The 25,169-nt window shown below is 35.4% G+C and overlaps 1 protein-coding gene and 1 non-coding gene across 9 annotated transcripts; both read right to left on the reverse strand.

Annotated features, from left to right (window-relative positions):
- Positions 1-2,708: 2,708 nt before the first annotated feature.
- Positions 2,709-25,161, reverse strand: Ufd4 (Ubiquitin fusion-degradation 4-like). Of its 8 annotated transcripts, none has more exons than XM_064359097.1 (15): positions 25,021-25,161; positions 24,795-24,839; positions 18,538-18,677; positions 17,733-18,486; positions 17,394-17,678; positions 15,162-15,758; positions 14,942-15,055; positions 14,306-14,480; positions 14,008-14,238; positions 13,667-13,702; positions 13,136-13,402; positions 9,864-13,085; positions 7,600-7,840; positions 5,872-7,545; positions 2,709-3,456 (listed from the first exon to the last, which is right to left on the reverse strand). In XM_064359097.1, exons 3-15 carry the CDS (start codon positions 18,675-18,677, stop codon positions 3,174-3,176), a joined length of 8,019 nt encoding a protein of 2,672 aa, XP_064215167.1. In that variant the 5' UTR covers positions 24,795-24,839; positions 25,021-25,161; the 3' UTR covers positions 2,709-3,173. The 8 variants fall into 8 exon arrangements, with proteins under 8 accessions (XP_064215167.1, XP_064215171.1, XP_064215172.1 ...); XM_064359101.1 differs by lacking the exons at positions 24,795-24,839; positions 25,021-25,161 and adding an exon at positions 20,011-20,152 and having other exon boundaries at positions 9,864-10,271; positions 10,326-13,085; XM_064359102.1 differs by lacking the exons at positions 24,795-24,839; positions 25,021-25,161 and adding an exon at positions 20,011-20,151 and having other exon boundaries at positions 9,864-10,769; positions 10,839-13,085.
- Positions 18,367-18,428, reverse strand: Mir11650 (microRNA mir-11650). Its single transcript, NR_161912.1, has one exon. It is a non-coding gene; the product is annotated as a microRNA mir-11650 (primary transcript).
- Positions 25,162-25,169: the final 8 nt, after the last annotated feature.

Genomic DNA, 25,169 nt, shown 5'->3' on the forward strand with positions numbered 1-25,169 from the left:
GTATTTGTCCCTATTTGGACATAATTTTAGTGAGTTATTTTGCTTTATCTTAAAAATTACTGAAATTTTTAACCTCGAAGAAATAGAATTTCACAATTCTATCAGTTCATGTATGCAAGAAAGAAATTATTGAGATCAGGGCAAATATTAAAAAATAAAAATTATTAGAACCGATGCTAAGCCTTTTGAAAAATACCTACAACGAACTATAAGTGTACAACAAAATCAAAAAAAGCACATGAAATGTGACGAGTAAGCAAATACCAGGACGAGTCGAAAACCAGTCCTGGTAGCTTACTACTGCTAGAAGAAGATTACTTTCCGTACGTGATGCGTACATTTTTTTGCAACCGCGATGAGGATTTATTCATCTCGAAGGAGTGTCTAACGTAATTAACAATGTTAAAAACACGACTGCAGTTGTAATACCTCATTCTTCATGTAGCATGTCTGTACATTGTACTATTTATAATAAATAATTCCCTAAACTTCTAAGTTCATTGTATTGTTTTTGCCGGACTAGTCCGGTAAAATGGTATTTTCCGGCATGAATATTATAAAAGTAAAATATTTATTACGGTACGGTTGAAACAAAATATTACAATGGTGTCCGGTTATAGCGAACTCGCTACTTCCGGATATAACGAACTAAATTTGACGTAAAATATGATGCAATTTTCCGTTTATAACGAATTCTTCACCGAAGGATTGATAATATTGACAAAGCAGCAAGAGAAATGTTAAATAATGAACATATTATTGAATTCTAATTAAAATCAATTTAACCAGTGAAAACGTGTTTTTAAATATAATTACGGTGTGAATTTGATAGTTGAGTAAATATATATTTTATGGTAGTAAATCTCAAAAAAGCCGAGATAGACTTGCTTTATTCGAACATTTACTACTTTTTAAAATATGGAGGGTGTAACCTCCATTTCAGCTTAAAAATTCGTCAAAAACGCAATATTATTTAGGTTTACGTCTTTTAAGTACTTTTTTAAATATTAACAAAGACAAATAGACGGTGATTTGAGAAAATGAAATTCCGTGCTATCTTTGCCAAAAAAATTGATGCAAAATTGTTAATTTTTTTGTGTGAAGACTTTTTCTGTGGTTGTTTTTGGTAATTTTAAGTAAGCTCAAAATCAGATTTGATTAAAATTTTTATTAGTGCCAAATTTATTCGCCGATCAACACTCTCATTATATCTCATATTCGGATAATGCAAGTTAAGTTATTTTAACTTCATTTGACCACCCATCACAATATTTGCACAACTGTAAATACACACAGTATACATATTGTTGTTCTGCAAAATATTCGTTTTTTATAATAGATATGGACTTATTTAATTCGTTTTATTTCATATACAGCGTGATTCTTAAATAGACTGACAAAATTTAACTCACGTTAGTATCAAATGCTTACATGCTGGAACGAATAGTAATAAAATTCTCTCAGTAACTGTTTTCGAAATAAAAATAAAAAATAAAAACGTATAAATAGTACAGATCTTCTCTATCTTTCCTTGGAAAACTGTGATAAAATTTTGTCGGTCTTTTAAAAATTACCTGTATAAAGTAAGTTTAATAACGAACTGATTTTGATGCATTTCTGAGTTCCTTCTAACGGGACTCCAATGTATTATGAATTATTTACGTATACAATAATAGTAAATATGCATAATGACAAAAAAAATCCTGGCAACATGGAATCTTGAATCAAGGACGTATTAAGAAAGTTTCAGTTTCAAATTTATAAAAAATTACTCCTTCCTGAAATCTGAGTGCAATTACACACCTTTATTAATTTATTACTGTTTATGAGTATTTTGAAAATGTTCTGCCCTTGTTCATGTGTCTGAAATTCAGTGATAACTGATAAAAAACTTTTTTTTCACATTTTACTCTTCACATCAGTGGAAAGCTTCATTGCTTCATTTTTAGGTTCTTTTTTCTTTAATTTATTTATTAAAAAAAATAGTTGTACCTCAGTGTACATAAGAGAGTTTAACCGTAAAAGCAGTCATTTTTTCGATTTGTTTTTGAATTCAAAACCAATATAAAATCTTTTAAAATGTTGGGGGTGCTATTAGAAATTTTAAAGGGTGGTTAGCGACTAAGGGATGAAAGTTAAAATGTTAGTTTTAAAATCTTTCATTGCATCCTTAATCAAAATTTTTTTATTAAAATTAAATTAGCTTCAGATCATGGCCTACTATAATTACAAATTTCAAAAATATAACCACCCTTAACTAAAAAACAATTTTTTTTTCTTTGACAGTTAGATACACAATTTTTTCCCTTTCCGAAAATGTTTAAGAAAGTAGAGGTGCAATTTAAAATTTTAAAGAAGTGGCTAGCGATTAAGGAAAAATTTCAAAAAATCCGTCGCAAAAAACTACATAACGTAAATTTTGATACGTTTTTAACGAGTTTTGAGAGAGAAATGCTACAAATACTGAGGTCATCTATCAGATTTCTTATAACTTGTCAATCGGACCAATTCATTCTAAAGTTATTGCTTAAAGTCATAAAACCGATAGTTATTGATTCGATAAAAAAATGTTCCGCAAACCGAGCATTAATAATTGCGCAAGTAATAAATAAATAAACAACTGTCTAAAAAATTTGCATGTTCCCACAAGAAAATTGTGAATTCAACCAAAATATCGATCGGCAGTATATGGCAAACAAAAACGAGAGTAGAATTTAAAGTAGTTTATTAGGAGTAATAACATTGAATTTAACATCAATACATACAGACATTTTCTACTGTAAGTTACGCTGTGAGTAGTAAGCAAAATTAACTCTAAACCATAAATACCCAGTGCCCTATGCACTAATAATTAAATATTCAGTAAATGTATTGCAAATTAATGAATCACAATAAATAAAAAATCGTCACGTATCATGATGAAATTTGGTCATAAATTCTCTATTTTTCAAGATATCACTAAAGATGCACTAGCAGCTTCGTTAACAAGTGTTGCTGAAAAATAGTGTACTTTTTAAAAGTGTACAGCTTGATAATTTGCTACGAAAATATCAGAATTAATAATATAAACAATACAAAAAAGTCTCAGTACTCTTTTTTATATCTCTTTATACTTTTACCCTAAAAGAAACATTAATTTAAAAGGTACAAATTTAGTTAGCAGCATTTGTTTTCTAGTTCAAATGGAATCCTTTTTCTTTAGTAGCTGCTAAAAGTCTCTGTCGCAAAATCTCCTCAGTGGGATAATCAGGTAGCTTCAAATAATGGACACAGGTATTAACAGAGGGATATGAGCCTTCGCCAGCATCCACTTTTCGCACTATGGTCAGCCTCGGATACAAATTTGCCAAACCACCAGGAGGTAACGAACTGCACCCGGTCGTAAACTGGAGGAACGCTTTCCTTTCTTCGGGGGACATTTCCACCAACACGTTGACAAACCGCAGAAAACCAGGGCTGTAAACAATTAAGCGTATTGGTCATCTGCAATTTTATTCCAATCACAACTACTCTATCACACAACACATCAGTTTAAACGCAAAATACATGCGTTGGAGTAAGGATTATTTCTTGTTACAAGTATTATAATAATCTATATTTTAGTACCAAAGTCACTTTTTTAATATTTGAAACAAAGAAAAAAAAACAACAAAATGCCGACTGTTAACGAAACACAATTAGAGAATTATAAATTATTGCAACAATAAACTGACTTTCCACATGCTGCAATGAGTATAAATTTATGAATTTTCTTGGTAAATTTAAATTGTTTGTAAATGCAAACGAATGGTGTAGCTCCCAAACATGAAAAGTGACCTGCTGCGGAAAATCGTCTTTTTGTTTTTGGATTAAATCTCTTAGAATGTTTTACTTTCCATTATTGTTGCCTTTAAGTATAATTTACCAACGTGGGATTGAGGAAAACTTATTTATTAGCTTCATTTTAACCCTCATCTGCATAGGTGTGGATCCAATGGACTCAACGTTGCTTATAATTCTCGATACAATTTTTATTTATGGCAGAAAAAATCTAAAGAAATTTATATGTATTTCTAAATGTTTACAGATGAGTTATGTATACTGCAAAAAGCCGTAGAACGCATCTTAATTTTTTTATTTCTATGAACATCTACAAATTGGTCCATTGAACCAAACATAGTAAATAGTATAAAAAAGTAAATAGAATAAATACAGCAGAGGATTACAATGCAAACGCTATAATTGTCACTCCAAAATTTATAGAAAATCGAAGACCTCTGAGCCATGTGATACTCGTAACAAGGTTTTAAGCAAACATGGTAAAAAAACAATTACCTGCGTACGGTGACAAGACGAGTGGCATTTTTCATCTTTTTAAAAAAATGATTGATTTCAGTTGTTTCAAATAAATATGTTTGATTTGATTAATTATTAAATCATTTATCAAAAAAGCAGTTTGAATATGTCAAATTGGTATTTTATTATTTTTTTATTCTTCGACACTGTCAAAATTTACGGTTTTTCTCCTGTGTAAGGAAATTTTGACAACTGTTTGGCATTTCTCAGTACGAAACGTCAGATTATTTTTAACAAATTTAAAGCAATTTTAAGTCTTGCAGAGTCTATTTCGAAGAATGAAATGTTGTATTCAACTCGTTTTTGTGTAAATCGGACGCTTTATTTCACGAGTGGATTTTTAAACCACGAATGAAAACGAGTGGTTTATCATCCACTCATTAAATAAATAACTATTATTTTACCCTATGGGTCCATTAAACTCAACCTATGCAGAGTAGCTATATTTCCCAACCCATGCAAATGAAGGTAATTCGATTTTGTAGGGGGACTAAATTTTTAAAATAAAAGATTCTCGCATTACGAAAATTTCACCACACGAACATGAATGAGGCTTTACGAGAAAACTGCAGTGTTCTCAGTTTCTTTTGTCAAGACTAAAGCTTGTGTGTAGATGTTAGAATCATTGAGAAATCTTTTGCAAGAAAATAAGTTTTCAGTTTTATCCAAAAGAAAGATACGAGGATGGAAACACAAAAGTTTCCCAATTTTATTCTATGATTTTTGAAGTTGGACATAACATTCCTTTAGATCTAACCACCCTAATATTCCCTAATTCTGTTAATTCTAGTGCTAACGAAAATGTCAAAAGAAGATTTTTATGTAAAATTTTATGCTTTACAACTTCAATTTTTCCCAGTTCTTACGTATTTTGAACAATCTTATTTTGAAACAAACACATTATTTTCAATTTTTTACCTTTTTCTCAGCGTTTGATAATAAAATGTTTGAATCAATGTATTTCACAGTAACGTATTTCGAAAATTCAAACATATCCTCCAAATTTTTATTTGAAGGCTTATTTAACTACCTCAAAAATTGGAATAAAAAGCTTTTGTATGAATGAGAAAATTCAATAGTGCAGAAAGCACAAAACGATTTTTTTAGTACGAATTCATGATCACGTCCTTTAATAACACTGACCATCATATTGACTGAGCGATGAAGCTTTTACTATATTTTTACTTCTTTCTTACAAGAATACAAGAAGCATTTATACTGTTTTCTGGTGAGATAAAAAAATGTTTATGTTTTTGACTTGCAATATTATCCAACACACAGGGTCGATTTACAGAAGTAGAAATTAAAATTAAATTCCAAATTAAACACAGATTAACTAATTCGACATAAGTTGCCATTTAAATTTCATCGACAAACGTCAAGTTAATCTCGAATAAAAATTTAATTGCGATTAAAACGTTCTGTAAACCGGCCCATAGACATATTTAAGCCCAGAAATTACTTTCACAGAGCTTATAAAATAAAAATCTGATGTTGAATTGTGAAACTAAACCAAAAAATAATGTCTTCACTTACCTGTCTTTAGTATATCCTAGTTTGGGTTCCGTGTAGTTGATGAGATCGTCACGCGTCCACTGAGGATTCTGGTCGCCGCACAGCATAATCCTCATTTCGTCTGGACTAAAAGCAGCCAACTTCTCCATAGGGAACACCGTACAGAAGCCTTTATGGAACGCTTCGAGTTGTCTAGCTATACCTTTATCTAAGCAGAACGACGTTGTCAATTCCGCATATTCCTCTATATTTTCTATATTAACTTCAATATCGGCTCCGTTCGACACTAATTCGACAGCCGAAAAGCCGAAAGCACTAGAACTAGGCGCGTATGTGAACGTCAAAGCTAAATCTTCTAAGAGCACAGGCCCAGAAGCGTGATTCAAGCACATATTTTGTATTTGATGTGTTTTCGCTTCGGGCGAAAGATTATGATCTTGCATTACTTTATGTTTCTGTTTCACTAATTCCCTAATCTGTTTCAAGAAATTCGCTCTGATGTAGTCAATATCATGGAGATCCTCTTCACCGAGAATATTCAAATACCACGGTTTTTTATCCTCAATAATCATTTTAGGCGGATCCAACTCCAACTCTTTCTCACTCTCTTCCGAGATCAAACTCGAAGTCATAATATCATCCTCGCTCGATTTTTTAACACCCGCAAATCCAATCCGTTCATTGACTGTGTTCTGAATCTCTCCATGACACATCAATTTCAAGAAACTCTGACTCAACGGCAAGTCAACTAAACGATTATCTTGCAAAACTTTCGCGAGAAACACGCCCAAAAACCAGAAATACTTAACGGCCTTATCACAAATTTCAGAATTTTGCGGCAAAGGTGCAGGGAATAGACCCGACACTCGCCGCACGTAGTATCCGGGAGGTTTAACACCCTCACCTAGATCAACAATTTCTTGCATATCAATGGCATCATCGTCACAAATCCACATCCCTAAATCCCTCCTCTGTAATTCGGCAGCGACCAAAGCATAGAATTCTAAAGTTGGGCCCAGTCCTGTACCTTCCTCTCCCAAAAACTCTACTTCAAGTATTGATTTTCTATCCGAATGGATTTTCATAACTTGCATTGCCCAACTCAGAATCTCTTCACCTCTAGGAACTTTCACCCTTTCGTGTTTCAAACGCCCTACTCTAAACTCATGTGGTTCGTCGCGACGTGGTGACAAACCCGTGGTTCTTTGCCTTTCCATTGTGACATCACGCTGGGTTTGCAACCAGACTATACTTCGAGACGCTCCAAATGCGGTACAATTGAAATACAAGTGGCGAGTTTCGAACGGGAATAAAAACGGACACGAATGATTCAACTCTTCACACCATGCCGGTAAACTAGAACTCGACAGTACCAACGGGTCTTGGATTTGTTGCAATAGCTTGTTTGTGATCTTTTTGCTAGTATATTGGTCGGGAGTGATTTCGATGTTGTTGTCTAACGAATTCAAATCGTTCTCTTTTGTTGTTGTGATTACAAAAAGATGACGTAGTAACTGAAGGACGTCTTCGACGGTACAATTTGAGACTGATGGTGTTCCAGGAACAGGAGTACTGGGTGAAAGGGTGGTACCAGCAACTGAACTACTTCCACTTCGGGAATAAAGGACAACAGGAGTGGCACGACCCTCTTCCGAATCGTAAGTTCCATCGTCTTTTAATTCGCGATATACAATTCTTTAAACACGAAATAATAAATAATTGAAACATTTTAGCATGGAATTAACTTACATATATGTGGGTTCCCAAATCCGTCTCAGTTTCTCTTGTTTTGAACCGAATTCGGTCATTTGCATCAACTCTTGAACCGCTCTAAATATGGTCCAAGACGGATCGTTTAATTCGATTTCAACGTCGGGAATTCCCGGCATATTTGGACCCCTCAACACTAGTTGCAATTTCGGTTGTGGCAACAATTCGTGTTCTAAATAAGAACCGTTTTCTTCTTGTCCAGGCGGTGGTACTTCCAAATCTGCATTAATTGTAAATAAAGAAAATTGTCATTTTTTATGCAAGAGAATGAAATTGAATTGTTAATTCGCAAGGAGCAGAGATTAAGGCGTAAGTCGATAACGCAGTATTTTTCCCCGTGTATTTATTTTCCATTCACCGAAAAATTTAGTTTAGAGAATTTTTAATTATACTTTATACTGCACATAAACCAGAAAAAGTATATTACAGATTACAATACAGAACTACTAGCAAGCCGTTCTAGATTGTAGTGCCTCTGTGAAACGACCACTATAATTTTAGGCAAATAATTTCAAAAATCCAAATATTGTTTCTCTGAAAAATTTTCAATTTTTTTATTTTCTCAATTACGGCAAACAATCGGCAAACCTAAGTGTGATACGTAAAATAATCCGTAGAATTCGATGGAACAAACCGCTTTGTTATAAGACGTGTCGTTTTAGAGTTGTGAATTTTTTTAATAAAAAAACTAAAAAAGTCTCTGTGAAATGATCAGCAAAATCTTCTAGTAAAAAATATGATCTTTATAAACGTATAATTTCAAAATGTAGATGATACCGTGGAATACAGTATGTAACGTAAAGACAGGGACAAAAGAGAACCAGATATTTCCCAGATCAAAATAAAGCGCAACTTACCGTTTAAAAGTTATAGATATTTTCGATTTTCTTTAATAACTTCTTAATAGAATAAGAGTTTTTCATGAAATTTAATAAAAATAATTTACGATTAAAACCACATGTTTTGGGTCTATTTCCTTTGCTTTTTTTTGGTTATGGTAAAGTACTTATTAACAACATTAAACGTTCAAAGCTATATTTTTGTCATCCAAGCGGCACCAATTTTTTATTCGAAACGGCCATTAATTTTAAACAATTTTTATATGATAAATTATTGCATCATGATCATGATTTTGGAATAAAAGTATAATTTAAAAAGTGTCAAGTGTCGCCAATTAGTTGACAGTTATCTCTGATTTTTTACTATGAAGTAATTGTTGGTCGATGATTTCAAAACTGCCAAAAGATTTTTTCTATCAGTTTTAATTTTTGAGATAGTACAGGTGACTCATGCTTTTAATCATTTACTTATTTTGTTACCACACACATTTTTTGCTGTTTTTGAGTAAATTATTATTTAATGTTGTAACAGTTAAATTTTACAAAACGACAGTGTAATTTAATTAGTTATATTGGGTTAAAATCGATTTTTTTTTTAAATTCACAACTGTGAATACTACTTTATGAGAGACAAAAATAATAAATTTTAAATAAATTGAATAATTAAGCCATTCAGATAACGTATAATAAAAACATGCCCCAAAATGTGTTAAATTATTGATAGGTAGTATCTATTTTACAATAAGAAAAAAACTGATTCCGTTGTCCCCATCTTTTCGTTACACCCTGTATATTAAATACCTAAGTTTTTTCCGAACAGTTTATACCCGATAAAATATCTAAACAAATTTTAAGACTTGTAGGCAATTTAGTGTACCAGATGATTATTTAAATTTTGTTTATTTTATTTTATTGAAAAATCTAATCTACAGACTGATCCAGAAATACTGTGCCTGTTGACAACACTGAATTTAAATTTTAAAAGATTCGAATGAAGTATACACATCAAATTAACAATAATTCAACAATCTTGTGGGGTTGTATGTCAAATATTTCTTAATAAAATGTATCCAAATCCCGCCTGCTGGATATTTTGTAAATAATGCATTGAAACGGAGATTCACGGTTTTGGGAGTTGCTATTGTGCTAATTAATTAATGATCCAAAACAAAACCAATGAAAACAACAAAACAAGATACACAAGACAGAGTTTGACAAATGTGCCCGAAACTGTAGCGTTCAAAACGGGAATCATTTGAACTTGACAAATTCCAGGCGAGAAAAGTCATTTTATAAAAACAGTGACGAGTTAATCAATCAGAATCCTTTAAAGAATCTCTTGTAGTGTTAATGTAATTTTACATCATGGTTCAAGCAAATGTCCTGTAAAAAATAATAACATACCTGTAGTCTGATTGACGTTAGTCCTTCCCGGTCTCGGATCAAACGCGGGAATTAAAGCCGAAAATTGCCTTTTCAGCACATACTCATCATCCCATGATCGCCTCTTACTCGGCCTTGAACTCGTTTCAAACCCTTCTTCCTCCATAAACGACAACAAATTCCTCGAAACCATGACTTCGTCATAATCGGCGTCGTCTTCATTTTCATCATCGTCGTTATCATCTTCATCGCCCATCTCCTCATCGTCGTCCAACTCAGCAAGAAGCGTCGGCGCACGACACGATTCCAAAAAATCCTCAAGTGACACCTGTTCGCTGTCGCTGCTCGTCGACGTTAGACTCATCGTCAACGCTTGACTCAACCCTTGCACCGTCCCTGCAGTCGTCGAAATTCCCCCTTGTTGAGCTGCTGTGTTATTACTCGATGATAAACTAGGATAACTTTGAGCTGTACTAAGCAAACCTCCAGGAAAATTACTCGATAAAGCAAGCCGCACCAAACTCGACACCGAATTCGGTCCTCTCGGAAACAAAGAACCCGTATTCTGATTATTCTGTGCGTTGGAATTTGTTATAGCGCCCGAATTATTCGGGTTTGCGTTCGAACTGTTCGTCGTGGTGACCGAACCCAAAGTTCGTCGTCTCGCTAAAGCTGCAAACGTTTCTAAAAGACCAGCGGTTGAAGTTGGCTCGATTTGACTATTGGCTTCTGTCGAAGTCAAATTTGGAACACTAACACTCATCGGGTTTGTCACAACGATTGTGTTATTACTCGTGTTTCGGGCATTATTCGTAACTTCGTCTTTTTCGCTGCATGGATCTTTAGTTGTTGATGGTTCGTCGGGTTTCCTCCGAACTGGTTTTTCTTCATCGGTTTCGGGATTACCTGATACCGAAATGCGTACACCTGTATTTAGAGAGCTTATTGATTGTTGGCTAGTCTGGCCTAGACTCAAAGCGGTTTGTAGTAACTCACCGGACAGGAAATTATTCGTGTTGTTACGTAACATGTCCGAACCTTCGCGAAGTTTATCTAACGCTTCGACGGCTTCGACAAATGTTTGTGCTGCAGCTGCGGCCACTTGACTATTATTGATTTTTGATCGATTTGAGTGTCCACTTTTATTTAGGTTTGAAGTTGAGTTGCTTGTGACCATTGATGCTTTTTCGGATGTGTTCGGTCGATCGTCCGAATTTTGTCGTCGTGTTGTGACAGTGGCCGGTTTAGTGTCAGACAGTGCCAAACTTTCGACAATCGTAGCCAAATCACTCGAATTATTTATCGTTGATAGGTCATGGTGTGGGTCTCTCAATGGATGTACAACCACCGAAAGTTCCGAATCGTTATTTGCGGCTTGAGATTCTGAAGTGACAGCAACCAAAGCTTCGTTTCGTGCCATATTCAGCACACTTTCGGCGATCGTTTCCGCAGCTTGCTTTGCCGCTAAATTATCAGCTGAGGCGGCTTGTTCTGTTGACGCAACCGATGTCTTAACATCGGTTGCTTCGGGCAAACTTGGAGTTGAACTACTTTTGCGACTAGTTAACACACTCTGTTTATCTTTACTGTCTTTTGGTTTACTTGTCGCGTTTTTGGATGATGTTGTGGCTTCCACATCATAGCCGGGCGCTAACTTCAGGTCGTATTTACCTTCAGCACCCATTCGATAAGAATTTGAACCACCATGATCCCACGTGACGTCGATCCAACCACTGTGAAGTTCTCCAGTGACTGTACCTTCACCTGGAGGATTCCCATCTTGTCCTCGCCATTTCCAATCAATCCCTCGAACGACTCTAGCACCAACGGTCATATGTTTCAATAATTGTGACTTAAGCAAACGTCTCTGTTTGCGTAAATGTGCTTCGGCTTCTTTAGCCGCTTTACCTAAATCTTCGCACACTCCAACTACTTGACCGTAAATTTCAAAACCAGAAAGACTCAAATAGTGGGTTTGGCCGGATGCGTTTTTACCGGCTTGTTGGATGCGAACGTGGCGCCACCCTTGTTCATCAGGTGACGACAGTTCGATCGGCCAACTGTTAGTCGAACCCGGATCATTCAACGAGGTATCGTCAGTATGAGTGGATAAAGTTGTCCACGTGATTCCATCACGTGACATTTGAAAGTACCAATTACGTAACGCCGAACGTCCATATCCCCTTGCATGTCTCAACGTGTAACCACTTGGAATAACATAAAGACCCAAATCTATACTAAACCAAGCCTTTTTATCATCGTTTGTGTGGCAATTTAAAGCTGATGAATCACGCGATAGAATATCCTCAACTCGACCATATGGCAAATTACGCCCGTCAGAACTCGTCACAGTTACTAGACCATACTGAGCCGGATTAACCCACTCAGAGCTAGTTTTACCATTCGTTCCGATAAAATAAATAATTCCATTCTCGTCAAAATCGTGACTATGTTTAAACGTTTGGTATTTACTCTCGCGTAACTTTTTCAAAAATTGAAACGTACTCCTATCATAGTCGTACCATTGTTTCGCCACCATCTTCAACAAGTATCGCTCCAATTGTGCTACGGTACTTAAAGGTTCCATTTTGAGGCCACGACCAGTCCGATCAATTAACGAACTTTCACCTGGCGCCTTCTCCAATCGAAATCGCAAACGTCTGGTCAAAATTTGTAAACCATACCCCGACCCCGGAGAATCGTAAAGATAAACTGGTAATTTTTCGATACTTTCAAGTACCGCCACTAATTTATGTACAAGAATCTGAATCGAGTTCTTTTCCTCGTTTGCCCTGCTTTTGAAACATTGTTTAAAGACTTGCACTCTTTGTTTCTGGTATTTGTTCATTTTGCTCGACTTTAAGCCTTGATCCCAATAACTGGTTGATAGTAGCGATAGAAGGGCTTGAATTAAACCCGAACTGTGCAATTCATAAGCGCTAACAACACCGTCGTCTTCGAGAATTTGGGTAAGATCATCGAGTGCATTCCTTAGAATTTCCTTCCAGGAATTACCACCTTCACGATTATTACCGTAGGAACATTGTTTTTGACATGCGCGTTCAATTTGAGCTACAATGTTGCCTAATTTCGCTACTACTCCTCGAGGTTGAGCTTGAGCCGCACGGAAATACTGTTCGTATATCGAATGAGCCAGGTATTTCACTTTGATCTTTGTGGCTTCGGTTTTTGAGCGTAGACGTTTACCTTTCTTGTTGGTCCAACCGGCGGAAAATTCGGGACCTATTAAAAACACTGTATTTTGTTTCCTTGATTAGTTATTACAACATTACCTAGGCTAGTCTCCGCTGTAAATGAATGTTTAGTGCCTCTGTTTGACTCAAAAATAAAACCGGGAAGGTCTTCTCTTAAAATCGTAGTTTGATGTTGGCCGTCGGAATTATGGATGTGAATTTCTGCATCTTTTCGTGACGTTAATGACCAGTTGCCCACAACCAAACGCGTAGGTCCCGGCTTTGATAAAATGGGTATCGAACTGACGTTACTTCTGACAGCAGCACGGGCCCGTTGTAACTTTTCCAAAAATTCGCCTCGATTTTCTGAAGTTTTAAATGGTTATTGTTAGTCTAACGGAATGCATCCAAATGGCTTAGTATTTTAAAACAGTGACACACAGTAGAAAAATGAGCAAAGATGCAAAGCATTTAATGTAGTATAGATCCTACATGATGACAAAAAATTAAAGAAAAAAATCGACCATATGAGAGCAAAGTAACAGATAAAAGAACGAAATTGGCAAATAGGCGAAGCGGTGAGCGACTATTAGGCGACTGTGTTTTCCGTATAAAATGAAGCTGTCTTACCTTCGGTCGTGAGTGTGTCTGCGGCTCGTCCTTTGCCTATTGAAGACAAACAAATCAACAATCACTTGTGTTACCACTCAGCAATATTAACAATGCAAATTAGCAAGTACATGATATGATCAAAAAATCCGGAACAATGTCTAATAAAAAAGCAACTGTATATAGCTTCGACTAATCAGAATGATTTCGTGATGATGTATATGATATTCTAAAAGCCGCATAATTTAAAAAAATTACTCCAAGCTTATCAAATGATTCAATCAAAGAAAATATCTCTAAAAACAACATCATGCTGTTCGTATTTAAGTGCATCATAACCTGGAACCTATTCCGCTACTTACCGGAAGTATCAGCACCACCTTCCGGCGATCCGCTCGAATACATCGTCGCCAGTTTCCCATCGAGTATGAAACGAAACCAACCGTTCGAACCGTTTGACAGTTCGAGAGCGGCCGCATCTGACCAAATATACAAACAATCTCGACCTCGACACACTGACCAATCTCTCCAATGGTAGGCTTTACCTGGTAAAATTTCTTTGGCATCTTCCACATGACTTTGCTCGGTAACTTCTAACAAGAGAAAATTAACACTGACCGAGGGAGGAACAAAAACGCCAAGTATGGAAAAATAACTCACCTTCGGTCGTCTGTTGCTCGTTCTCTTCGTTTTCTTGCACTTCTGGAGGGCCGGCTAAAGCTTGGACCTTTGAAAAGATTCCGAGACGCGCGAAATGATCCAGGAATATTTCCTGGCATTTAGCCATCAAGTCTTGGATAATGGCGAGAACGATCAGGTGGCCGTCTTCGTCATCCTAAAGAAAATTGCACATTTTCGAGCATTACGACAGTTATTTCACTCAATTTACTGTGGAGATAATCTTTACTTTTCAAAATGACTACCGAGTATCCCACTGTACATGCACGTTAAAAACAACACAATTTGTTTTTGTTTTTTTTATTGCAAAATACACAAGAGAGAGGAAATCGTTCTGACTCGTGTGTATTTTTCATAGGCAACTGATTGAAACAAATAAAGCAAAAGCAATGAAAAAATGGGGATACAAAAATGCATACAGGTGAAAAGAGAAATAGAGAAAGAGAGTGAGTTAGGCATGTTTGGAAGTTCTACCACAATTTGGTTAAAATGAAATGCGCAATATCCGTTTCTGTTAGCATGCTGTATGTTATGTGATTAGGTATTATTTGGAAAACTGTGGGAAAACCAAACATAAACTCAAGAAAAAATTAGTGGGGATTAAAAAATAAAACTGACCAGAGAGGGATACGGAATAACACGCCTATCATGCACCAAAGCACGCATCGTGCGCACTAATAAACTGAAGGGTGCTGTGATGGTTTTATGAGTGTTGGGCCAGCAATAAGTCATCTGTAAAATGCGCCACCATCAGGCAACCTGACTACTAGAATCCCAAACCCCTTTCCTTCTATTTACCACAACCAAACACCGTCACGCACCCAAAAAATCCACCTACCTCATTATCCAAAACCGTTGCAATCACTTCAACTAGTTGCGTTCCGAAATTTGGACTAGATTCATTGTTGCAAAGTTCCTCCAGTAAACTAGGTAGAATGTAGTGTATCATTTTTTTAATTAATCCTAAACTAGCCTTACGAACGGACGCTAGCATTGTCGATTGAAACGTCGTACAAAACACCGGTAAGAGTCTTTTTAGATAAACCGGGGCCATTTCAGGATCGCCACGCGGTTCAATATTGTCATCGTTGTCCGATTCGGATTTTCGATTGCGATCTTTATCGATCGGAATCATCCATTCACCGGGTGATTGTAAAATTGCCGCCACTTCGCGATGTCCTTCATCGGCCCGTTCTCGAGCTTTATCCAAAGGTGTTTTACCGTCTTCGTCGCGCAGATCTGGATTAGCACCATGACGTAACAACACTTTAGCTATCGCAGGACGACCGAAACACGCCGCGTAATGCAACGACGAACTCCTTTGTCCTTTGTTAACATCAGCACCTCTATCACACAAATACTCGACCATTTCTTGCGTTCCGAACGCCGACGCCCAATTCAACAACGTCTGACCAACATCGTCCATAAAATTCACCTAGAAACATACAAATCTTACAAAAAGCACCATCTTCCTAATTTTAAACACACGACACGCGTTTTGACTAAAAAAAAACAACTAAAAAGCGAGACAATAATTTGGCTGGTTCCTATTGTTAAAAAAAATAATTTGTTTCGTTCAATTCTTAGCAAGTTGAATATAATTCGTCAATACCATACCTTAAGACACAAATAATATTATTTTAAATAAGGACACTTTATTATTATTATTATTACATTTCAGTAAATTTTTAACCGCAAAACTTTAACTCGCTAGGCCTTCACGAGGTCGATATTAGAGTCATGTTTTGCAAGAACATGCACATTGCGTCAAATTTGTCGAATTGGGTTAAAAATGGTGTTATTTTTATCTTTTTTGAGCAAATACGTGAGGTTTTGTTTATACAAAATCAAAAATTTATATTTTTACGTTTTTCGAACATTTCAGCAAGTTATTCAATGACACACGCTATTATTTTAAGAAAATTAATTCAAAATAAGCCGAATTTAGTTTTGGCTTGTCCAGGCAATTCACCTTTAAAACCGTAATTATGTGACCAAATTTCTCAAAAACCAGCCGAAAAAAATACTAAATTGGGTCAAAAAGTACATTATTTTGCCCTCCGTGTGAGTTAGCAACGCAGTTGTTTCATTAAATTTCCTGTAAAACCGAGAAATTTCAAAATTAGTTCAAAATTTGCATTTTCCGAGTGTTTTAGGCCCATTATTGATATAAATACGCAGTTTTTGTAAAATTTTAGAACCGAAAAATCAATGAACGCAATTATTCACCAAAAATTTCGTAAAAAATTACTCATTACCCAAGAAATCGCTGAGTTGGTTTGAAAATAATGTACTTAAAAATACGCTTTCAGGGCTAAAAACTTTCACGACGGTTTGAAAAATTACAAAAGTAGATCATTCGGACGTTATGTTGATACTTCTGGACAAGACAGAGTCCAAAATTGAACACAACACAATTTCAACACAATTGGTGCTCAAATCGTAGTTGTCATCGGTAGGGTAAACCGATTTCAGGTTTTCTACAGCGAATTTATGAACAATAAATTATCTAAAATCAACTAATTTCAACAAAACTGTATTTGAATTGTCGTTTCAGATTTTTTGGACAGAAAGTTTTGTGAATGAATCGTCTGAATCAAGTGCTAAACTTGATGCTTAAATCTTCGTTCCCGGCACCTGAGTAGAGTGATGGCAGGTTTTCTACAGCGAGTTTTGCCATTTCTGAGAAAAGAATCATCTAAAATCAACCAATTTTTACAATCCAAGCAAAATCATCCAAAACCGCGATTATTTTCCAAAATTACAATAAAAATAATTCAAAAAATCACCGAATTTCAGTTAGTTTTGTTTTTCCAATCATGCAAATTTTCAGTCAACGAATCGATCACTTATAATACCAGAATTGTCTTTTTCAATCGCTTAAACACGCAGATAGAATAAAAACTTCGATTTAATAACACCGGAATGAAAAATCAGTAAACTAGGTCAACTATTTAGCACGTTCTCGAGCCAAAAATCAAAATAAATTGTGCAAAATTAAAATATTCTTATTATTGTGTCGTGTATTTATTAAAAATAAAGTTTAGTGTTTTTGGCCACTCGTCTTTACCTCGACTCCTCCCGATTCTATAGCTTCGATGAGTGCATCTGTGTCTTTCGACCGAATACAATCGATAAGTTGTCGGTGTGATTTTTCAGCTGCCGGATCCATTCGTCTCATCCTTGGCAAGAGTTGTCCTGAGGTGGTAGCACCACCTGATTTGCCTAAAGCTCGACGGCCTTCAAACAATAAAACTAGAAGTAAATCGACGAGTCGCATCGAATCCAAAGCGCAACGTTCGTCGCCTTTAAGTGATTTTTCTATAGCATCGGGTAATTCCGAACGTAACAAATCCTGAAATTTAAAACATCAATCAAGCAAATCACGTCACTGTAGTAACAAGATTACGTGTGTTATCGCAGGTGATCCTCTACACAAGGTGGACAATAAACTGATGATTGTTGATACTGAAGCTGCTGTTGCTTTAGCGTCTGGTACGGCGGCAGTAGCGTTCGTTGTTGATGATGCTTTACCCGACGTATTCTGCGTACCGGTCGCCACTGAAGGACCCGCAGCGTTCGACAATCGACTCAAAAGCTCATTTACTAAACCGTGTTGGGCCAAAGGTGCAGGATCAACACCTCTCCGTGTAAACCTATCAGCCACCGAAGCGAAACACCGCAACGCTCCATCGGCCACGTGCGAATCCTCGTGCCTCAGAAGCGTGCTCAAGGCTTGCACACATGTGGGTAATTGCACGTCGGCTGGTTCCATTTTCGTGCACAATCTGGAGACTACGGCCATGGCCGAATGGAGCGTATCCTTATGTACTCGATTTCCATTGTCTCTGATGAAGGGAAGTATAGCGCTGAGACCGCCCGCGTCAAACACGGCACCGGCCTCACGCGTGCAGATGAGCTCGAGTACTTTGACGCATTGTTCGGCTAGATCTTTGCTCGTTCGAGATGAGAGTTCGGCGACAACGAGACGATTGCATATGGCACGGACGGCACCCTCGATGGCGACGATACGACGTGTGCATTCCGCCGAGACGTCCAGGTAGTAAGTGATGGCGCGTGCCGTTACTTCGAGGACGTTTTCGGGGGCCTGCTCGTCGAGGAAAATGCGACAGAGGGCTGGGAGAAACGTCCGAGGAGGGCAACTATAATCATTTAATTATCAACAAAACCTACAATTTTTTTTATTGAAATACCTTTCAAAACAGCGGTCTACATTGTCGGACATGAGAAGTAACATGCATAGTTGTTCGAGGGCGATGAGCTGCATGTCTCGCTCGTCGCCCAGACCGCTGTTTAGCCATTCCAGCAACGTCTCAGGATCAGGATCTGCCATCTGAAATCGGAGATAACGTTTTATTGTAGGTGATTTAGAACAGGTAAGACTGACGTTAAAAATTCAAACGGTCGTTCTACTTAGGGAGTCTATGGCACGTTTGAGATGCTACAGGTAGCAAATGAGCAATTCAACTAGAAATAAATAGAGATTGCTTCTTAAACAAAGGGGGCAACAACTTGTTACGGATTGTCTCCACTATGGTATTAATAGATGGTTTAATATTTAATTGCCTTAGTTTTGAATTAACTTAGCAAAAGTACAATACAAGTATTGCACCATTACTACACCTTCTGTTTACACAAAATACAAAAAGAAAAATTCTAGCCAACCTGAGACAAGATACGTATACCGTATTTCCGGAAGCTTACACAAAAATATAGTTATTTTTCTGCTAACAAGCAGAAAGAATATAATAAATCCGCATTATCCGCCTTCAAGATTACTTTTCATAAAAATGCGCCAAGTCTTAATATCATATTGTTTTAAAAATTAATGTGTGAAGATTATGACAGAAAAGAGCTAATGCCACCTTTCTATTATACCGTCCCAATTATGCAATATTTTTATAGCTTATTATAATTTGCAGATTTTTCCATTGCTTACGCGCGATTTTAACAAATTATACGATTTAAAACACTTTTATTTTCATAAATAATTTGCTAAAATGTAGGTAGTACATTTGAAACCTTATTCTGTACAGCAAAATTTTCAAGGAAATGCACTTTAAAGTCATCTTTCAAATAAAGATTTCTTTGTCGAGACAAAACAATTCTCAACTGCACCTTTGTGTACCTGAGAAATCATAAAGGATGCGTTAACTAACGACACATAGTTATGGACATTTTCATATTTCTAGATGTTTCTAGCTGTTTCAATAAAAACATAATATTTACGATTCGCATGATAAGATAAACTCATTCCGCAATGAATATGTTCCAGAAGTTGTATGTAAATAGAATTGTCATTTCCTTTGAAAGTGTTTCCAATTGTGCAATTAAATATGGAAAATATTTCTACGTTTCCTCATTAATAAGCACGGTATTCCATCCAATATTTATTCAAAACTGTTAATTTCTTACATACATCTAAAAATTGCTTCGTCTTTGATGCTCGCCTTCTCAAAATAAATCATCACAAAAAATCATCAATGTTTACAAGATTGAAGTTAAAAGATTATGCAAGAAAGTTATTTATTACCACCTACGCAATGTGGCAATTTCCTTTGATATAAAGACTTCGGTACAAAAACATGACTCTCAGCGCAAGTTTTTTACACACCAACAATGGATACATGAGAATTAATGTCAAAATTAAAAAAATATTTACCTACCTGATACATCTTTTCTTAATAGATAAATAAACCGGGGTTTAATCGTCCAATTAAGAAAATATTGACGCATCTTTAGGAAATGGTGCAATGTTTAGGAAACATTTTAACAAAAATTTAACATTCCGACTTTCACGACTCCATCGACCCAAATTACGACAAAAAATCTCTTCAAACGACAAAATCACTGATGCATCGTCTTCCGACGATGGCCAATCATCACGAAAAAGTCCCGTTACGTAACTGTAGATCCGCGTTTTAAGTCGTCAAATCGCATTTTTGAAAACGACGAGATCAACACCCGACACCAAAACAAAGAATAGCAACCTTCAAAAATTCTGTTTGTTTACAAATCAACCCACTATACATGTGTCATAAAATTTACACGCAAACATGTGCGAATTTACATAGAATCGAAAATAGTCGCGCGATTTTTCATGAGTCACTGCGCAATTTTCTATGTGATGGTGGTAATTTGGTGGGATTCTTGGCTCTGGAATCGGTTATTTATAAATAAAACTTTCATTTGGCTCATTTGTTTCGTACCGGGACCGGAGAGAAACTAGCCGACGAATGAACATCCCCTTATTAAATTTTTAATCATCGTTATATTCACTTAATTAGAAATTAATTCCTTGAAGCGAATTCGACGCGTGCTACGCCAATAAAAATAACTTTCACGACGACGTCGCGGCATTTGCTGTTAATTTCTTTTCGTCTCTTCGACTTTCACTGGAAAATTGCGCTTTGAACGCTCTAACGGTTACATAAACATGATTCTTGGGATAAATTCTGCTATCTATAAAATCGTTTTGTTTGAGATACTCAAATTGTTATGCAATGTTTGGATTGTTCTTCAAACAAACCCATTTTTGTGTTTATTTATAAATAAAGCCTTCAATTTTTATCAGCTTAATCGCCATGGTAATCGATATAGTTGCTAGAGCGAAAAGTCGCATTATTGATTGCTTTCATATCATTTTATTTATTTTATTCAAAGGGTGGGACAAGGTGAGGGATGCAAACAACGCCTTCAATACAATCACTGGCGCGGATTTAATATGAATGAAACAAACAGCAATTTTACAATCCCGAGATGCGAATACTATTCAATTATTCATACAATAATCCATGTACTCTTATCGAAACGAAAGCACAAACAGATTGAATGGTAATTTAAATGAAAATAGGTGATTTAGGAGGTTTAACCGGCATTGGTCCGGTTAATTTTAACGAGGTGGAATAATACCAATTTCAGGTTAAGTTGTTTAAAATTTAATTTAAACTGGCGGATGTAATACAGACGAACTAACATTTAATTAAGATAAAAAGCAATTCTCCCAACTAATTTACAAAATATTCAATCCACCTCGACAGAAATAACTTTATCACTAATTTAGAAGAAAATTTATTTGCTTTCACTTACTTAAATATTTTCTCTTGTTATAACATAGAAAGCTATGTTTAGATGAGTAAACAGTTTTAATCAGCTAATTTAGAACAAAAGAAAAATAGTACCGGATATTTAAAAAATATTCTAGGCCGGTTGGCAGTAACAATTAACCGTAAACCTATATATTTTTTCTATCGAAAAGAGTTAACAAGTTGATCGACGATGTATTATAATAAAATCCCCCTTTCTTTACAAATCGATATTTAGTGCTGCAATAAACTCCACTATGTTTAACCTTGTTGGAGACTTATTTTACATAGGTTTTGGTTTATTGTTCGACCCATTTTATTTTGCTGTTGAAACTGTTACATTTTATACAAAATGTTGAAACAGAGATATTGAAAACAGTTGTTGAAAGCAAAAACATTTGTGCAATTTCATGTAACGTTTCAATTTCTTCAAAACATTAGAATTATTTAGCACAAAGTAAAATTGTCTTTTCCACTTGTACATATTTACGCAAACAGTGGCGCACTTTAGATATAACTGACGTTCCTGCATGTTATTGAAACAGCTGAATTTCTAAAATTAGCAATTACCAAAAAAAAAAAATCCACAAACAGTATGTAAAGTTCGTTCGCATTAGATACTCTCTAAGTAATAAATAAATAAATGAAATAAAACACATGCTTGTTTTTATCAACCGTTGACAAACATTTCAGTGAAAAATTATCTTAACAATAACCACCTGACATGTCAGAATAAAATGGACCATTTAGAGACAAACATGATTAAATATGAGTCACTTTCATTACTGTTATACATTTACTAACAAATAAATTCAAGCCACATCAAATTTTTTCAATTACGCTTTTATTTATTCAGTTTGTGCTTAACCTAACGATGAAAATTAAAATTAAAAATTAACATTTTGGCAAAATCCGGACACATACCTAATCTGTTTAATTTAAAAAATAAACCAATATAAACCAAGGCCAGGTATTTCAACCTGAAAAAAAAGCTGAATTTATAGAATGAACCTTCAGTATTCTATGTTTTGTGTGCCAAATAAAGACTTGTTCTTGAACAGGAATTGCGACTACACTTTCGCAAAAAAAACAATCATTATCATCATATTATTATAATATGCAAAATCGTTTTCCGAGTAGATGAATCCACCATAGTTGCTTGATAATGATTAATGATACCTACTTTTCATAAAGAAAAACGTTCCTAACTATAGTTTACCATGCAAGACAAAGTATACACTAAACACATATGTAATAAATAATAAAGTTGTGGTAAACCGCTTTAATAAGCCATGAAATTAGCAACCAACCATATTACTTGTTCGCACGAAAACTAAATAAATTATCTTGGAAAAATATTAAGCCAAAGTTATTAAATACTGGTCACAAATTACACTGTAACAAAAAGTGAAAATTTTAAAATGTTAGTGTTTATTAAAAATATACGTCTTTCTGAATACATTTTTGGTCGCAATTCATTTCTAATATCAGCCTACGCTAAAAAATTGGAATTGACAATTTACAATTAAGCCTAATTTAATCTTTTATTGTTACGTTATTAATGAAAAAAAAAAACAAATAACGTCAAACTTGGTTAAGTGTAACGAAAAAAACACAAATTAGAGAATAACAGAACAATTAATGGCACTATGCAAATGCTCCAAAATTTTGTTTAAAAAATCCAGCCATCCATGCCTGCTTACTGAATGGTTCTTACGGATGAAAAATAATTTGCAATAAAATTTGAAGGACCGACACTTGAGCATAAAAAGTGCATATGTAATATGCATACAAAAATTTTAAAAAAGGTGAACATTTTCTGTGTTACACAGTATTATTTAAGTATCTAAATACGAAATGCATCAATAACAGCAAGCAATAAATATCATTACTCATTACTTCATTAGTAACTTGAATAGACAATAAAATTCTGATTACAGTGACATAAAAACGTACACAATCATAATATAAAAAAGTATTCAAGTATCTATTGTAATACATGCACTAGTATGAAAAAAAACATATTGTAAATAATTTATGAAGAAATGTTATTTTTAATTTACAACGCCAAAAAATCATTAAAAAATTACAACTCAAAGTTCATTGAAAGTACACGTGTATCGCTCAAACGTCGAATATTCAATACATAGATAAATAATTGTAATCATAACACAATGCAATGATCTTTCAAATCTTGTTTGATCATTGTTAAGACGCTGACTAAGTACAGAAATATTCAATAAAGATAATATAAAAAATGTATGAAATTATTCAGTTTTTGACCGCTAATACCTACGTATTAATGATTTAGGTATCTCGTGACTCACAGGCAATTTTTCGAGTGATTCAAGCTAAATTTTACAAGTCACAATGCAACTTTTCATGTAATATCAATTACACACCAAAATTTAGAACGTTGGTTATTTATGATTGCACAATAAAAAAATTGATAACAATTTCAACACGACCTAAAAGAAATAATCTGTAGTTCCTCTCAAATTTTCCAAAAACTACTTTAACAAAATACTACTCCAAGTACATTTTTTATTATCAATTTTCACAACAAAAATTGCATCATTCGCTGGCAGTCCATCACTTTGTACTATTACATAATAAAAAACCTTTGAAGTTGTTAATACCAGCAGTATTTTTTATTCAAACGAATCCCAATCATTTTGATTCGCGTTTCCGAAGCACGTGACAAGATATCATCAATACGTTAAGTAAATAACTGGTTTAAATAATGAAACGTGATTGTCTGAACGTTAACCTCATATTTTAAGGGTAATGTTCCACGACTAGAAGAAAACTTTTCTCAAATGACGCAAAGAACAGTAATTTCATAGTTAAATAAAACCGTTCCAGTTACTGCTCGCCGAAATGAAATTGCTAGTATTTTCGCGCACCTGACCGCAATGAAATGGTTCAAGGTGGCCATCCAAAGGCCCACTTCTTCGCATTTTGAAGACTTTTCGTCAAGATTGTGAAATGGTGTGTGAAAGCTGCCAACAATGATCCCTCGTGCGACTTCCCATCGCAAGTATTAGGAAACTTATTTCGGTGAGGGTCATTGCCCAGCCAAAATAAACTTGACTCGAACGGGACGAAAGTGCAAATTGCGACAACCGTCGTCGAAAAAAACAGCTCAAGATACTCACGCCCTTTGTTCGCAACAAATCCGAGTGTTCGTGTTGAATTCAGGCACATGAACAGACCGAATGACGTTGAGTTTAATGGATTTAAACAAAGAATTTTACACGTTGCGTTGCCGTGAGAATGCGTCCGCGAAATGTCACGAGAACAATGTTCCAGGTGTTGGGCTATTTTCCGGAAAAACCGGGACAAAGGTCACCAATTGCACGTACCTTTAATGCGACCTTTCACACCCGAAGGGCTCAAGCTCCAGATTCCTGTAACCAATAACAATTGTTTAAACAACTGCCAATCAATAACGCGCGTGGAGAACCACAAACTGGCGCAAAAACAGCCCCAAAAACACAACCAGCGAAATTTCTAGCACGGGTCAATTCCTTTATACGCAAATTATAGTGACACTACTTGAACATCAGCTTTTTCGCAAAAATTCCTCACCTTACTCGGCGTGCTTCACATTGCCATTGTCACAAATCCTCCAATTCGTCCCAAATCACTATTTCAAACGAAAGGGAACACAAAATCCAACTCCAAATCAAAATATTTCACAACATTCACCTACGTTTGCTGATCCTCACAAAATGTCA

The sequence above is a fragment of the Tribolium castaneum genome, chromosome 9 (genome assembly GCF_031307605.1).
Source record: "Tribolium castaneum strain GA2 chromosome 9, icTriCast1.1, whole genome shotgun sequence".
Classification (NCBI taxonomy): Eukaryota; Metazoa; Arthropoda; class Insecta; order Coleoptera; family Tenebrionidae; genus Tribolium; species Tribolium castaneum.